Source organism: Atractosteus spatula, chromosome 8 (genome assembly GCF_055471065.1).
Source record: "Atractosteus spatula isolate fAtrSpa1 chromosome 8, fAtrSpa1.hap1, whole genome shotgun sequence".
NCBI lineage: Eukaryota > Metazoa > Chordata > Actinopteri > Semionotiformes > Lepisosteidae > Atractosteus > Atractosteus spatula.
The window spans coordinates 29,654,986-29,673,285 of record NC_142713.1 but is presented as its reverse complement, the minus strand read 5'-3'; the positions used below and the strand labels follow the sequence as shown (position 1 = coordinate 29,673,285).

The following is an 18,300-nucleotide window of genomic DNA, read 5'->3' as shown; positions in this document are numbered from 1 at the left end:
TCTGTCTACAAAATAACTCACTGGTTTGTAAACTGTGGTCCAGAGGGCATGGTGCCACCTACTGGTCTATGAATACTTACAACAGAAACAACCTCCTCTTCTGAAAGACCATATTTTATATATTTTTTTTATATTACAACTTCAGTATGCACCTTTTTTCCCTTCCTCATTCCAGATTACTAGGTGACTAACATTTATACTTACTGTACTTTATTTTCTTGCTCTTCATTGCAGTTGTAGATTTGTCCTACAGGAAACGTTAATAATCAAGAAGGCTTTGCAATCATCTGCTAATTAGCGTACAAGGTTGAAATATAAAATTTATTTTCTCGTCAAGACAAAACAGTGACATTCACTTTTTCAGTTTTACACTCCTGACTGTCAGTTTTACATTTTCAAACTTTTGCATAAAAAAGCAATAGCAGGCAGAGAAATTAAGACATACTAGCAAACAAATCCCCCAGTGGAGCCTAAATTAAAACACGCTTTTTTTCCAGCAACGCAAACTAATTGAGCAATGGTAAAGCAAGATTTATCTTCTCATATATTTACTCTCTTACAGAAATAGTTAGTAATATTTTCACATACAAAAGGCAGAACCAGTACATTTCACAGAACAGTGTTTCTTTCTTAGTGGTAATGCCTTAAACATACTGTATGAGAAAAAAACTTGGGAAACCCAGCTTGGAACTTGGAAAGCCTCAAACTTAATGCTCTTAAACAATTCAACAATTCCACCACCAAAAAAAAAACCACTACAAGTGCCTTTTAAACATGGCATTTTAAAATTTAGTTCTATAGTTTATTCCCGACCGTGGATGTAGGCATAGAGGAAGATTTAGCACTTTACAAAACTGTAATTGCAACAGTTAGTGATGCATCATTCAGCCACAAGAGGGCTGCTGAAGGAAAAACCATCTTAATGCCAGAAATTCTTAAGTGCACACAGCAGGATGTGATGGTAAAAGCTTAGACTTGGAGAGAACAGAAAGCTAATTTTGCTTTTTATTTGGTAAAAACAGACGTAGGCCTGCTGCAATAATCTGTTGTTTCTGAAACAGCACTGGGAAGTGATGCCAAGATCAACAATAACCTATGAAGTGTGACATTTCCTTCTGGCCAGGAGAAGAACTCTAGATTAGGAACACTTTTGCATAGATGTCTCTACATTAATACAGTGGCTGTGAAAAGAGTCACATGGATTTAGCATACAGCATTAAGATAGCAAGAATAAAATAGATAACAGAACCCAGAACTTATTCATATGGAGACTTAAATTTAAAAAAGGCCCACAACAGTGTGTATCTGTTCAGAAGAAACTTTCAATCTCATTTGTCTATGTTTTCCACAAACTTACCACGGACTTTATAATTGTTTTAGAAGCTGTCAACCCAAAGGGACCTGGTACTACTGGTCATAAGAAAATTGATATTTAGTGTGAAGTGAAACAAAACCATACTGTGTCATACTGTGAAAAGTATAACAAGCAGACAAAAATCACAGTGGTCTTCAATATAGCCCCCCATTTAAAAAGCAAGCACAAGACCTTACCCAAAAGATCAGAGTTTCCCCCAGATCAAGCTGCGATTTTCCGAAGGGCCATTATAAAAGCCCTCTACAAAAAAGGCACATTAGTGGATAAACTGGGTTGACTGAACAAAACTGAGGGATGCTGCTGGTGTTGGTGGCTTTCAGAGGTACAGCCCTGTGCTGAGAACCCTGTATGCCATGGAGAAGGTGACCCCCATACCCACCATCCAGGACAGACCCCTGCTCGGCTGAGGAAGGGGGGTCACATAAGCGATGGTGTGAAAGAACCGAGAGCCCACAAAAACCCGGAAGTGGAGCACGGCGGTATAGAGATCTGGTCCAGTCAGTGCGTACAACAGTCCAATCACCACAAACGGAACTATGTTTTCCAAGTCATTCTGATGGCATCTACAGAGAGATCAGAAAGAGAAATATGTTCAGTTTCAAAGTTATTTTTAGAAACAATCTCTCTGAATTACCTCAAATGTTAGAAGCTGAGTATTTAAAATGAGAGAGAACTCTCCTATTCAGACACAAAGAAAATCATCTTGACTACCTCATAAATGAATGGAACCAAAATTTGCATCCACTCATTCAAATAAATTCCAGACAATGGGAGTATTTAACACTGTAGCATATGATATGGCAAAATTGCACAACAGCAGTGAATTAATGACAGAGCTCACTGAGCAGTCGTGATGAGGTGATTTAACCTGTTGAATATCAAGCTTTGGTAAAATCAAGAAAGAAGAATCCACACAATAAGCAACATGACCTGCTCATCAAGAGAACAGTACTTTTATACATTCAGTATGTTGGAAGCGGGACAAACTCAGTACACCGCTGCTCAACACAGTGTCAAGTCCTCTTTAACAATAAATCAAGGCTTCGTGTCGACCATGTTGCTGAAAAGCCAGCAAGTGTGGTGCAGATATGCAGATCAATATGCGAAAAGATGTGTAGACCAGTGCGACTGATGAGGAGGTCCAATTGTGTTGTTCTGGTCAGGACTGTTAAATTATTACAGAACACCATTTGAAATGACTGATGACATCCTGACTGCACACTGCTACATCAATAAAGGTGTGAGACCCCACTTGCTGTCCTGCCTGCAGGCTCATCCCAATGAGACGACAATGCCATGTCACCATGCTGCTTGTGCAAACGAGACTTTCTAGCGAGGGAAGAACGTAACAGTCATGTTTTGAAAGCCCTGCATGTCATACTTAAGCCCTGTTGAACAGTTGTAGGAAGCTATGGGATAACGTGTGTCTCTCTCAGAGACCAGTAAACTGCTACACGCTTGAACAGACTCTACAAGAGGAATGGTATAGAATCCAACAAGATAACATTAGTAAACCGGCACAAAACATGTTTCACAGATACAGCGACTGGATTGCTTCTAACAATGGCCATACATGCAACTAGCCTGTAACTTGCAAAGTTGGCCCCAGGATGATAAATGCTGGTGATGGCAAATATTAATCAGCATAAGAAATGTACTTATGTCAAGTCTACTTAATAAAATGTAAGAGCTTTTTCTTTTCAGAAAGAGCCATTTCTTTTCAGTTTCCCCATAATACCTTTGTGAATTTGCATGTCATATAGGTAAGCCTATACTACACTCAGAGCATGTTCTGAAGCAGAATATGAATTTCCACTGCTATAATATGCATTCTAATTTGTTAAATTTTGATAACACGATTATAGCCCAATGTAATGGGTCCGATTAATAAATAAACACAGTTAAAAATATTATTTTAAAATGAATACACATTGTATCCTTAGTGTATAGTATGACTTGATGAGCACAGCTCACTCCTACACAATGTACTGTATTACGTTAATGAAATAAGGCTTGTCTCCTTGTTTAGTTTTTAATGAAAACCATCAGAAGTAAAATGATTTAAATGATGTAACTAAAAAAATGAGAAATTATAAATAGCATAGTAATGAAGACTGGAACTAAGATTTGCCTACATATGCATGGAGCCCAATAGATTTGAAAGGGGTCACTTCATATTTTAAATTATTTTATAAGGAATTCCTGACAGAGTTATAACTTAACAGGGCACAATATATATGTAAAACAGTACTTGGATAACCTAACATACAGTATCAAAACTGTTCTTACCTTCTGACTCTTTCAACATCAGGATCTGTACGAAGCATCTTCTTTTTCTCGTCCTCAATCTTGCTTCTAAATGAAACATCTTCTGGGTTAGCAAAGGCCTAAATATGGATAGAAACACTGACTTTAAACTGGCATGGCTTTTACCATAGAACAGGCTTATACAGTATGTTAAAGCTACTGTACATATGCATTTAAATTATCCACATATCATTTACAAAGCGCCGATAAAGGTTCATTCCATACTGAAAGGTAAGAAAAGAAACACAACATTTCAGTTGTGGAGCACATGTGAAGAAGGCTCCACAGCAAAAACACTGTGTTTCTTTCCTTACTTTTCAGCATGGAAAGAACCTTCACCTGTTCCTTTGTAGCCTAAACATGATGACGCAGGTACAGTACCTACAGTACTTGAACATCTATTTACAAAACGCTGTGTCCAAGGTGGCAATTTTCTTGCTTTTAACATGCAAACCTGCCCACCTCAAGAACTACTACAAAGCATGTCACTACTGAGAGATGTCAATAGTATACTAACCATTACTTATGCTTTGGCCTCGACAAGCGTATTCAGCTGATAATTTTTTTCTTAAAAGCGATGAATTTGATTATAGTTCTCCAGTTAGATGCACTGTCTGACACATTCATAAATTCTTCAAAATAGTGACAAAAACATGGCAAAAAGTGACAACTTATCTATAACAGCTTACCTTCCTTGTCATCCGGAAGTATCCAGTCAGGGGTGCCAGGAACATCATTTTCAGAATGACAATAGTAGCGTAGGTGGCAAAAGCCAGGAACACCTCGCTATCAATCATCTGAGATATCTCTGCCATTTTGTTGTTTTTTCTGCTTCAGTTAGCCGAAATACATAAACGAGAATTAGACCGCACAGCTAAAACACAGCCGAGAAGCTTTCGTAATACAAACCAGTTAACAAAGCATTTCGCACACAAGATTTCCCGTCTTGCTCAATTTGAACTCAACACCCGTTACGTGATAGGGAAGTAGAAAGTAGCACTTTCCAGACTAAAATAGTCTCGATAGTTCAGCCCAACTACTGAAAAGGGTATTTTATTAGTCACATGGAACACAGAACAGAGAAATTTTTACGCCCTAAAATATATCTTTACGGCCTAATAGGACCGGATTTGTAAATAATTCGTATACGATCTCTTGCCAAAAAACACGCACTTGTCATATTTGGAAAACCTGTCCATTTCACCAGTCTACATACTGCAACCAAGATATATCAAGCGAAGACATCGCTCGAATTTATTCATTTATTCATTAGCAATATTGTTTGTGTTGTGTTACAATGTATTTATGCTTTTCAAATAACACCAGTGAACACCAGAGGTTGAGCGTAGTTCGTTTAATCATTGCATTCATAAACAATTTGCAATGATTAAAAAGGTCTCATATATGGAGAGAAACTGTCTGTTATAATGCTTTTGAAATAAGAACTAAATGTACAAAGCATAAAGAGTTTAATTTCAACTCAACTGCTAAGCCATTTTGCAAACTGCAGTAACTCTTCTTCAAGTTGAATGTTATTTTTTAAATGGACATTGCGAGTAAATTGCACATTATATAATAAAAAACAATCTGATGTGTAATTAAATGTAATTATATATATATACACATTTATATCTTGATCGCTTATACGTTTTAACGAAGTTTCACTATTTTCTTACCTGTCTTTCACCGCCAAAGTAGAAAAACAACTGCTGTTTTACAAAATCACAATGGGCGTATCATGATAAACACCACAAGCATTATGGGATACTGAAGAACCTCCCTTCACCGTGAAATCGGTCAAGAGATAAATGTACTGTACTGCACTTGTTTAAAAGCCACAGAATATGGTATTTATTTCATTACAGTATATAGCCCTACGTACGTTGTTGTTATTCTTACTGTATATCGCAGTGTTCTTAGGCTTTTTGTATATCGATTCGTTTGTTTAAAAAATACACTTTAATTTAGCTATTAATAAAATTAAAGAGGCATCATTTAGTGTAGATATGCAGATACTGCAGCATAAATCATACAAAGGATCTTTGAGGGATTTAAATAATATATTTGTAATAGCATATACAGTATAAGAGTAAAATATTATATTTTATTTAAAAAATCAAATGTTATTTTTTTCCCAGACCTCCTAAACAAACTAAAGGGGGTAGGTAATAATAACTGTGGGAACTAAATTATTGTCAAATAAATGTCTTCACAAATCTCATTGTATTTTTACATATTAGTAAATATAGCAATGCAAAGCTGGGCATGTATTTTATACTCCCAACCTAAAAACCACACCTGTAGTATACGTAGCAGAGCTGTAACATTTTTCTATGTGTTTTCATGTACACGAACATAGAAACATCTACTCAGTTTTAAGTCTGCTTCGTTTATGAATGTTATCAATGTATTGCCTGTAGGTGAAAGACGAAAAAGGCTTTTATCTTCAGTGCCAAAAGTCGCCAAGGCAAGGTTAAACATTAATAAACAGACACAAAACATGCACCTTTGTAACTGCTAGTTATATTTCCATCTCATCTCATATAGGAAATTATTTTACTTTAGTCTTTATTCATATGTATGCACATATGTATGCTGAGATAAACAATTTCGCCTAGAATACAAACCTTGTCCTGGAATTCTGACAGTCTGCTTCATGCTTACTCATGCTTACATAGCGCCAATATGCAACGTCTGTCAATGAGGCCACTGTTATAGAATGTGGTGAAACAGGTTTTATAGGTTTTAGATACACTTCTAGATAAACAAGCAAATAATTGATCGAGTGGTGCATACAGTATGGTATGTTTCAAGTCATACAGCGATTCCATGCAGCCTTTTTTAGCTCACATTTAATTTACTGTGAAATGTTATGTGAAAGGTAAAAAACAAGGATGCAAACTATTTTCTATGTATTTGTCTAGATACAGTATGGTCGATTTGCCCTAGCAGTGCCATCAAATATTTCTGTGTCTCTTCCATGCAGCCTTGACCCTTTTTATCACAGAGTTAATACCGCTGTGATAAAACGGCAAACATAGATTGGACAACCTTAGCCTTGTGCTTTGGCATTCAGGGCCTGATATAGATGGTCACAAAAAAATAAATTCCACTGTGTTAGTGACGACAGTATTTTGCTTGCTTTGTGTAATGATGGCATCTTATAAAAGCAACAGGCAGACAGCTAATCACACTGGAAGACACATGCCAGATCGCTGTAAGAAATTCTGAAATCCTTCTGCCAACTCGGCAAATAATTTCAGTTTTCTGCAATGTTCTTCCACACTCCTTAAAATTCAGGGAAAGGTGCAGTGTAATACAATTCTCCATATTATGCAATGTGTTTCTGATTGCTGATTTTACTCTTTTAAATGTCTATGACAAAATTAATCGCTTGAATGAGTGTCAATTAAAGGACTTCCCCTCGACCACCTTCAAGTTACAAATCCAGGATCCTGACCACTATTCCACCTTAAACAAGCACTCTGTCATTATAATCATAATCATCGACTGTGTTCCTGTTTGTGAGCCATGACTTAAAAAAATAAGAATTAGATGACTTGGATAATTATCCAAAACCGATGTGACAATGTATTAATGTAGCCCTCACTTTGTAACATTAATAGCTGCTTTGTTAAAAATGGTTAGGAATTGTTCTCATAATTGAAAAAATGTTATTTCTGAAAAGATCAAAAAAGCTCTGCACACAACATAGTTCACTTAAATCTTCTGCAAGAAGAAATGTTTTGCCCAAATTTACTTTCTTTTCATCATTTTTTAAAATGTATTTATAGGTTCAGTACATTGGAATTACAGAGACATCACATCCTTTATCAGAATCACACCAACATCTGGAAATAAAATGAATTCTTGCAAAACATTTAAGTGAACTGTCGTAATTGTGTGCAAGCCATTTATGAAATCTTTGGAAGAGTCTGTGATTTGAAGCCTGAGATGGGTCAATGTACTGTACTTGAGAGAGCTAAGGTAATGGTTAACATCTATGAAAAGTAACAAGTAATAGGTTTAGGTTTAGTAATAGGTTCACCCACCTGAACTATCTATGAAAAGTGTTGCTTAAATTTGTTAAATTAAAACGTATTTATTTGTTTGCCCTGTCATTGGTATATGTTTAATATAAGATATTTAGGCTTCTGTTTTTTATTTTAATGTTCTTCAAAAACACAAAAAACAGAAAATCGATATACTGTTTTATATTGTAGATATTAACACCTATAGAAATTGTTTGTATTAAGCTGTTAAAACAATAGTCTTAGATGTCAAATAGACTGGAATTCAGTCACTTATTCCCATGGTTATTTTGGATAACAACAACAATTTAAACACAAAGATCATACTAGAAAAGTTTCTTAAAAAGCTTACAAATCCATTGCAGTAAAGAAAAAGTCTATAACAGAGGCCCTGTATAAAGAGAGTACAAAAAATAATGTCCTGTTAAACAGCATACAGGTAGGTCAAAGACTAGACAGAAGCGTCAAAAAATAAGATAATACTGAAAACACATTCAAAGATAGAATGTTAAGTTTAAGGTGTTGAACAATGAGCATTGACCTTCTCCATGTGTAATAATGAACTACTGTACATAAAAAGTGACTTCAAAGGCTTTTACTTTAGTTGGCTCACTAAAATGGTAAAAATAATATTATAGCGTATACAGTATGATGTTTTTAATTACCAGTGCTTGTTAAACTGGGAAAAAGGCCTGTAGTTTGCTTAAACTGTGTCTTCTTTCTTTTCCTAGCTTACAGCAGCATAACCTTGCATATTGCACATGATAAGCCTGAGCTCTGTAGCCTTCAGGAGTTCACAGCATTCAGCATAACTAAACCCCTCTGAGCCTAGGGCACCTTATCTCTTGCTAACTCCTTGCACCTGGTATATCATTCATCCTGTTTCTTTCATTCCCTGGGAAATTTCACAAACACCAGTTACTCCTAATGTGTTTTTTCTTTAGCTGCTGCTTGTGTAGAAAAATTGCAGAAAAGCTACATGTCTTCTGCATTCGTGGGGGGTGGGGGGGGTTGATTAACAGTTGGTTGAGCCTTTTGGGTGACAGTTAGTCATTTGCAAACATCTTTACAGAATGCTGGTGAAGTTAATCAATTGTTCTTATCTCTGCAGTCTCAAGAGTGGGAATTTCTCCACATCACTCTCCATCATGGCTAATACTGTACATTGATTAATCAGCCTGCCAGTAGTTCTCTGTATGGTAGTTTTCATGCATATTATGATGGATGATGGAGCCACCTACTGTCCAGGAAAGCAACATACAGTATATTTGCATATGTGCAAAGGCACTATTCACAAAGCCACTAGAAAGGAACAGAAAAGTTCACACGAGCGGAAAAGCCTAAGGTCTTGTTCTCAAGCAAAGCACTGAGGAACCAAATTCCCATCCCAGATGAGGAATACGCACGTCAGTCCTCATGTTGGTGGATGCAATGGAACAAAGTTTTGTTGGCTTCCTGACCTTCGAACCTGTATTTGACCATGACCTTTGATCAACGATTCGGATAAGTATGCTTATTTCTTCTTCCCCTCACTGCCTTTGTTTTCTGTCAGCTGATGCACAGGGTCCTAAAATCCATCTGGCTAGTAGCGTAACACCAGGTGCTATGGTCAGATGAGACCAAAATTGAACTCGTTGGCCACTCACACCATCAGTACATTTTGTTAGAAGAGGGATACCTACAAAAGAAAAGAATCTCATATCCACTGTGAAATACGGTGGTGGATTGTTGTTGTTGTGAGGCTGTTTTTCTGCGACTGGCCCTGGGGCCCTTGTTAAGCTCAATGGTATTCTGGCCAAACACCTGGTTGCCAGAAAACTGGGAGTTGGTTGCAGGTGGACCTTCCAGCATGGCAATGACCATAAACACACCTCCAAATCAATAGAAATATGGTTGACTGAAAACAAAATCAAAGTTTTGCAATAGCCATCTCAATCTCCAGACTTATACCTGATTGAAAACCTGTGGTCTAAATTAAAGAGGACAATAAGGACATCAAGGATCTGGAAAACGTCTGCATAGGGGAATGTTCCAAGATCCCTCCCAACGTGCTCACCAACCTTATTAAACATTATAGGAAAGGGCTTTGTGCTGTTATCCATGCCAGAGGAGGTTGTGCTAGAAACAGGGGATCCATTCATTTTGACACTGTTTTGAAATGATGGTATTAGGATTAGATAAAACCTGTACATTTCTCACTGTTGAAGGCATGAAATATAACTCATTATGTGTGCTGTTCATTTTATATGGCTTTTATTGTTCATCTATATTAAGGGTGCCAGAAATTCTTGAGCCCACTGTATTATTTTGACGCCCTAGTATGAAGAACTGCTGAGGGCGTAGAGCTGTGGCGTTCTTCCTCGCTTCAATAATAAGTCCGAAGCTGTTTATCTTTAAAAGTTTCTTGAAATAAACTTTTGAAAGAAAGAAGAGAAGATTCTGAAACGTGGCTTTTCACCTCGTTTATGTCGGCCATGACCTGGACTGGTCATCCACCTCAGCTGCAGGGTTTCGAATGACAGCACAGGTAAACTACAGTAGTTCAGAGATCTGAACATTATTTCAGTGTTTTGTTCCCTTTAGTTTTTGCTCACATTTACTGTAACTGCTCTTACCCTTAGAAGTTTTCAGTTTGAGGACTCAGGAATTCATTATGTTTACAAAATGTGTGCGCATCATTTTGTAATTTCACAAAATGGGACATCATAGAAAGGGTATGAATACTTTTGCAAGGCACTGCACTTTTGGTGACATTGGTGTATGTCTAATCTTTGTACCACAGTGCTTCTAAGTTAATATGCAAATTCAGGATGACTAAGCAACTTAGCAATGGTGTATTCTGTGTAGTTGTATGGTAATATCTGATATTTTGACATTTGAAAATTGGAACTAGCATCTGTGCAGACATCATGCTGAAAAGAGGAGCTGTGGAGAATAACAGAAGAAACACTACAGTATTTTTATATCTTTTGAAATGAACAGACAGAAGGCTGTGTAAAAACAACATTAACAAATGGTCTCATTCCTTCTCATTGCAGTAGGCAATTACTAACTTTTATCAGAGGAATGACATAAATTTCCATTTCAAAATAATATTACATCCAGTGTTATTTTGATGCAGAGATATTATAATAAATATAAATTAATTTGATGACTAAATTAAATTGCTGTGGAACAACTGAGGATACAGAGCTTTATTTGGATATTTTTGGAATTTATTACATTTTTCACATTACCAATTTTATGCAGTACTTGAAAACAACTAGCTGTGACACACCTAATGGGGGTGCAGTAATGGGATGTTTAAATAGGCAGACACAGCAATGCAGGCATTAGGTAAATACAGTGCTCTTTTATTTACAGTGTGAAGCTAAACAAAAAAAACCTCCAAAACTCACAAAACACAAACAAAAGCCTAAATTCCAGTTTGAGCTTCTGACTAGACTTCTTCAGTCCCTCTCTTAAGTAGTCAGACAGCTTTGCGGCCTACAATTGAGACCAAAATTTTCCTTCTGACATGCTTTCAAACCTCTCTTCAGAAAAATCTCTTCTAAATATCTGTTTCTCTCCAAAAATGTTTTCTCTCCAAAAGTTTTTCTGGTAGCATGATGATCACGTACTGTAAACAATACCCAGAAAAGTGCTTCCATTCTTGCATTTAGTTCGTAAAGTGCTGAAAAGTTGACTTAATTGAGAGAGCATATTGTGAGAATGTGACTTTATCACCAACCTCTTACCTATTTTCTCTCTTCACTCTTATAAGTGAAGCATTCTTAAGAAGTTAAGATTCACATAATATTTGGAAGGGCAGAAAACCTTGTCTTGAGATATTTCTTAAGATACAGTGTTTCAGCAAACCGTCCTTATACCATGTTCTGTACACTGAAAGCAAGCAAACAGCTTTGTAGAGAGAGGTGCTTGTACAGGTGGGAAATTAAATCAAATTTACAAATCAATCCAATTAAATGATCCAGGGAGAGTTATCTTATTTATTATGACATATGACAAGGAAAACCTAAATTCTGTCTGAATTTCCCCAGGAGGTATCAGAATGTCCTTTGAGGAGAGGTTATCTTCTCAGCAAGTTCTGCAGTGTTGATTTCACTTTATTTGTCACTGCTGTCTTGAAAGTGGTCAAAGTGGAGACTGCACTTTATATGCAGTAGGATATCCCACCAGGATACTGGATGGCAAACTTCTATTGATTTCTTTACCATTTCGCCAGTAATTGGGATGAGGATTGCAGCATCCTCATATTGATTTTTTATGGCAGTCGTCTCATTTTCTGGCTGTTAGACAGCATTGACTAAATTACTGCCTGCCCAATAATCCAGATGCCAGAAGCCCAGCATTGCTATTGATTTAATTATGGAAAGCCACTTAAAAAGGTTCCGGGCACTATACATTTTTATTGATTGACATTAGCGTCTACATTATTTTCTGAAGGCAAGGCACTACATACATGTAGTAATATCCAATCCTTGCAGAATATTAAGGACACCAGACTGCACAATACACTTTATATATTTTTACAGTGTATTCAGGGCTTCCTGAAGTCAAATTGATTGATTATGTTTTTGACAGAAAACTCCAGACATCTTCTCTAAGTAACTTGATGATATACACTGAATACAGGCCGGTGATAAAGGCTTTAACTGCCTTCTTGTTTTATGGCAATACTACATAAAGAATTATTTATATACCACTTGTCTGATGAAATTTTACATTTTCACAAGTCACAAAGTCATTATTCCAAAAAGTACACTTTGCAGGGGCCAAGTACAGTATACACATACTGTAGATTTCTGACAATAGTCTAAAATCTCATGTAGGAAAAACTGGAAGTTTTCCAGTAGGAGTTAAGCTTGTAGTTTATTGGGGTTGACAGAAGGATGTGTCATGGTTGTTTCCCTCCTCTAGAGGCACTCCTACCCTTTTCATATTGTTTCTAGTTTATAACGTACACCTGTTCATTGTTTCCTGGTTATTATTTAAACCCAGTGCTCCAGGAGCTCAGGACTCTGCATTGGAAGATGGACGCCCAGGAGCCCGCCTACCAGCTGGTCCTGGAGTGACCCGATGGCATAGGCTTCACCTTATCGTCTTGACCAGCTGAGTCCGGGGCATGGAGCGCCTGGCCTCGTAATCCTGTTTTTAATCTCCTGGTTCCTTTGATTGGATCTCCCAGTACCTGGACTCTGGACTGTGCCCTAGTTTCCTGCTTTGGACTTCCCTTTTTGGACTCGTTCGCCCGTGCAACCCCCTTTCCCCTTGGATCACCGTTGGCACCGCCCGCTGTTTGTCAACCCATTTATTCCTCACCATGTTCCTCACCTCATTCCTTATTGTTCTTCTCCAGTCTCTTCCGGATTATACCGTCTGCATAGGTTCCTAAACTCATTAAATATTTTTTAATGAATTCCATATACTTCATGATTAATAAAAAAAAATATTAAAATAATTGCCTTTGGACACTTTCCAAAGTCAGGTAGAGATAGGCCCATTGCGAGGGTTCAGTTTTTATATGAAACCCATTATGCCCAAGTGAACTAGGGCCTGCAGCCCTCGCTCTTCACAGAAACAGAGCGCATTCACATGAGTCAAATACCTCATGGGGTTGTGCAAACTCGGTTGGGACAATTGTCCCAAAGCCCAACCACCTGCCTCTATTTAACAAGGTCATATTCCATCAACCAAAGAGGAATTAAACCCGTATTCACAACTGATCCGGTGCTCTGTCATTGAGATACCTTCTGACCAGGGCAGTGCTCACAGCACCACTTAGCAAACTTCCCAGGACACTTGGCACCAGTGGCACCAACTAAACTTCCAGTCTTAAAATCCAACATGGAAGTGCAGCCCTGCCCTGATCTGATGAGCTCTGATAACTGCATTTGCCTACAGTCTCAAATTAACCCATCTGCCAACGCTTGTCCACCTGCCTTTGCTCTCCAACCCTCCCCCAGCTCTCATCACTCTCCGAGCCTTCACTAGGATCAAAGCTTTTGCATTCTTCAGCCTGTGAGCAAGATGCGGCTTTCTCCATCTGCTTATCGCATCATAACAAAACCATACCCTGTTGAAAATCTGTACCTTGGTCTCCCTGTAGGCTGCATTTAATGTATTTGCACATTGGCAATAAAGTTATACCATATACAGTAATACATTCATACCAACAATGCTCAGTTGTGAAAGAGTTAGTTCTGATGATGAGCTCCACTGTCCCAAAAGTTTGAGTCTTCTGCCATGGGGGCATTGTGCACTGTACCATTACCTTACTCTGACCCTCCAGTATTGGATTACGGTTGCTCGCGAGCTCAGAGCACCACTCCGTAGACAGAGATGAATTCCACAGCACCAGTCTGGATCCTTTGCCACTGAACAATTCTACACAGTACCAGTACAACGTACAGCTCTGCTCTGCCCTGCCAATACACAATCATAGTCATGAGAAGGAAAAGGTATGGAAAATGATATATAAGTATAGCACCATTCTCTAGTCTAGACACTGGCAAATTCTGCTGCACCACAAGCATGGGACTTCTATCTCAGCAGAGCTCTATAATATCTGTGTTTCAAGGGGGTAATGTCACTGTTGCTCATGCTCTAAACAGACACATACTAAATATATCCACTGATTAATGCAGACATCACAGTTGACATCTAAAGGTAAAACATTCAGTGTTCAATTTCTTAGATGTAGAATTCCAGGAACCACTAAGAAGCCAAGTTTCCTCATTTCACAGTGTTGTGCTAACAGTAAAGTGAGCTGAGTGATCAATTGCCTTGGTCTGTCTTCTCACAGGTAAATGTTACATACTATGTATGCTTGTAATTGCTTTTCCTTTATTCATGTGAGAGTGTTTATGAGATCTAGGTCTGGAGGGAGTAGCAACATACTGTATCATGATGCAGAGGTCATTCTTCTCCAAGCTCATGTCTTCTTCTTACCAAGTAGATGGTATTACAGTGTCTAGAGAGCTTGCATTCATTACTTATTATTTTTTGGCAAAAGTTGAGCCATTGGATAGCTAACCTGATGTCTTGAACCTGATGATGTTTTCACTTCTTCTTTTTCTCTGATTCATCATGCAATAACAGAGACATCATTATTGTTTCCAAAGGGCCTGCTTCCAAAAAACAAGCCTGTACTGTAAACACATATCTGGTGTTTTGCCATCACGAGTGATGCAATATATTTTATTGGGATTTTATCCTGATTTAAGTACATGTTTATTTTAAATAGAGTTTAAAAACTATTCAACTTTACATTTTTAACAAACACAATATTGCAATTGCTTCAAATTTCAAGAACATTATATGCATTGGAAGACAGTGTCACATTGTTAGGGGCATATGAAAAAGATATCATACCGTGTAATTTTCTTTTACCCACAAGCCCCACATGTTCAGTAATCACTTCATCTTTAGTTTTCTGGAAAAGTCATAACCCTTTCTGCTGGTTCTACTGCACAAATGTTATATTCTTAAGCAGTGTTCAATTGAAAAAATAGTAATAAGACCTGACAGTTTCTTGGAGTGCAGTAGAGGATATCAGCCTACTCCTGGGTTCCTACTTAGAAGTTTCTTTAGTGTTCTTATTGAACTTCACAACAGTTAGTCTTCTGTAATATTCAGTAGTTTTCCTGTGATTTTAATAGTCTTATCTAATGAGTAGATATTCCAGATTTGACCATCTTTTCTGCACTTTTCCATGGTTTCATTATTGGCTCCTCATGCTTTCTAAAATACGTAATATGCAAAAGTATGTTAAATATAGACTATACACAACATTCAAAATACTTCACTTATGGACTCAACCTGGACTCCTGTAAACTGTACAGACTAGAACTGCTCATGCTTGGGTGCTAATTGAGATCCAGGGACATGCAGGCTGCTCATTAAGAAATTTGATTTTCTTTGTTCGCTTCCTAAACTAAAACAGATACAGGGTTTCTGATCTTGACATGCAAGATGTACTGTACCTATATTCAGCCACACATCAGAAAGAAAGGCTCAGAACATGAAAATCCCAGGCAAGAGAGACTACAAGTGTGGCTCACCTGGCCTGTACCACATCGAGCAGGCATGGAAGCAAATTTCAAAGCTGATCTTTAATCCATTGCATGAACACCTTGTGATGTTACCAGCCTTTTCCTGGCCTCTAATCTACTCCTATCCCACAAGGTTTAAAGACAAGGGTCTATAAGCTGTTTCATTTTTTTTCTAAGCACTACTTCTCTTTTCCCCATTAAATATCAGTTAGTTCTGTGCATCACCATGATGCACACATCATTAGTTAGTGCATATTTTGCAATTATGTATCTTAAAGTCTGGTTACTTTATTATTCTTTATATCGGTATAGGATCAATGGGACTCGTTAGGATCGTGTGCAATTAAAGCACTTATTAAAATCATATTGTTCAAGTAGGGAGAGGACAGACTTGTGAGATCAGGCAGACAGCTATTGCTAAACACTACTGCAGCTCTTAGCATGAAATGTTTAATTAAAGGAAAACGAAATGTTTAATCAAAGAAAAACACTTTAATTAAACATATAATTCTAAATCATCTGTGGTAGTTGGAAAGTTTGAAAATCCCAGTTTTCCTCAGGATATGCATGTCAGTTACAGTTCATTTCCTTGCATCATTTGTCTGAATTAATTAGGTTTTGTAAGCTTTTATTCATTTATACTACTGATTTGTTTATTTATAGTAATTACTGTCTATTGTTAATCTTTACATTGTTTTTTTATTATTAAAGTGTTTTTTTTATTTTTCTTGTTTCTATCTACTGATTATCTCTTTTGTATTCTTTATATGCCCTGTGCTTAATTCTTATCTCATTAGGCAGCTCACTATCTGGGTATGTTGCAGCTTAAATTAATGCATTGTTTATTGATTGCTTTTGTACAGAAGAAGCACCGTGTTAGTTAGTTGGTAATTATTTCATTTATGGGTAATTGTACATTAACATACTTATTTATGTGCAGGTCTCATTTTAATTGCTAACAGGACTGTAGGACTGGGGAGAGATTGTATTTTTAACATATATCCCAAGCAATAATTCTGACAACACATTGGTTTAGATTTGGAGGATTTGTTAATGTGTCATATCATAGAAGCACCCAAAGTGCTCACTAGATCTCATTGTGCCTTAAATTGTTCCTGAGTAGGTAGCAATTACTGGCAAGAGTCCAGAGAGTTTACATGCAGCTAGAAAGGCAAACTGTATTATTCTAATGTCCTAATAGTTTACCCTGATGGTTATTCTGATAGAATCCATAATGTTTTCCAAGATTCTGGTGGACGTGCTGTCTTGATAGTGTAACTTTGGGCTCTGAAGCAACATAAAACAAACACGAAGACATTCTAGAAGAAGTTATTTTTACACAATGCATGCTTCTTGAATCCCGAGAGGCCAGAGTTTGTGACCTTAATACTGAGCTTGCTGACCTGCACTGTCTAAAACATTTTCACGAATTAGTAAGCTTATTAGAGATCTGGTGTGCACACCAAAAACTGCGTGAAATGAGAATTCAAAGCAGGTCAAGAGTGGGATTGGGTCACACTAGGGTAACCACGGAAAGAGGTATTTCACTTTACACCCAGCAAGAAACAAGCTTGAAGTGTTCAATGCATTTTAATTACTGAAAACTGATTTGGGTAATAATATTAGCATTAGAAGAAACAGAAGTGTTACAGTTACTGGTTGGACTTAAGGTAAACAAATCCTCAAGGCTTGATGGTATTCTACTAGTTGTACTTTATGAAACAAGAAACGCTAATTATAGCCTATTAACGACACTCTTCCAGCAGTTGTCCAAGATGGATAGTACCCATTGACTGGAAAATTGCTAATATAGTGCCCATCCATAAAGAGTGACAAAACCGATCCAAGTAATTATACACCAATAAATCTTACTTAATTTATGTGTTAAGTTATGGAAACAATAATTAGAAGTTAACTGGAGGATCATACAGTATGTGGAAACAGGCTGCTTGGGAGTAGTCCAGACAGTTTTAGAATAGGTTCTAGGTTAACTAATGTGTTAAAAATCTTTAAACAAGAAACTGTATTTTCTGTAAACTCCTCCAAGTATGCTAAAAGCAGAGGTTAATTTCCCCTGTAAATCACACTAACCACACCATTAAAAATTGCCAAAGATTTCTCTCTGGCAATAAGCAGAGGCACTGTGCGGCAATTATATTATAGCTTTAAGTAATAAAAAGTGGACAAATATTTTTGACTACACCACCTAGTCATATACTGTTCTAGGATCAACAAATTCTAAAGTATTGGTGTTCACAAAAGCAGAAGATTCTGATAACTGGATCAGCAATCATGGTTATCAATGTTGTCATGTACACAACCAATTACTCTATTTTTGATACCACACCAAACTCTGCATCTATGTGGCTAATGACTTCTTCTAAATTAATAAAACTTTCTTTTCACCAACTGTTTTGACACATGCTTCCAGTTTTGAGTGATGTAATGGCAGGTTACAATAAAAAAAGGCATTTTTGCATAATATACATACTTTATATACATATACATAATTTACATAATTTATAATGGAGAG

The 18,300-nt window shown here is 37.1% G+C and overlaps 1 protein-coding gene across 2 annotated transcripts; it reads right to left on the bottom strand.

Annotated features, from left to right (window-relative positions):
• Positions 1 to 302: 302 nt before the first annotated feature.
• LOC148829383 (microsomal glutathione S-transferase 1-like) lies at positions 303 to 5,448 on the bottom strand. Of its 2 annotated transcripts, none has more exons than XM_088922757.1 (4): positions 5,359 to 5,448; positions 4,372 to 4,513; positions 3,665 to 3,762; positions 303 to 1,938 (listed from the first exon to the last, which is right to left on the bottom strand). In XM_088922757.1, the coding sequence occupies exons 2-4, from the start codon at positions 4,495 to 4,497 to the stop codon at positions 1,692 to 1,694; spliced, it is 471 nt and encodes a 156-aa protein (XP_088778883.1). In that variant the 5' UTR covers positions 4,498 to 4,513; positions 5,359 to 5,448; the 3' UTR covers positions 303 to 1,691. The 2 variants fall into 2 exon arrangements, with proteins under 2 accessions (XP_088778883.1, XP_088778884.1); XM_088922758.1 differs by having other exon boundaries at positions 4,372 to 4,510; positions 5,359 to 5,447.
• Between the last annotated feature and the right edge of the window lie 12,852 nt (positions 5,449 to 18,300).

Bases quoted from the DNA above. Each gene is read 5' to 3' on its own strand.
- LOC148829383 (XM_088922757.1), bottom strand. From the start codon at position 4,497: ATGGCAGAGATATCTCAGATGATTGATAGCGAGGTGTTCCTGGCTTTT. The intron at 3,763-4,371 runs GTAAGCTGTTAT...ATCCATATTTAG, and splicing joins ACTTCCGGATGACAAGGAAG to GCCTTTGCTAACCCAGAAGA. The intron at 1,939-3,664 runs GTAAGAACAGTT...ATCTCTCTGTAG, and splicing joins GATGTTGAAAGAGTCAGAAG to ATGCCATCAGAATGACTTGG.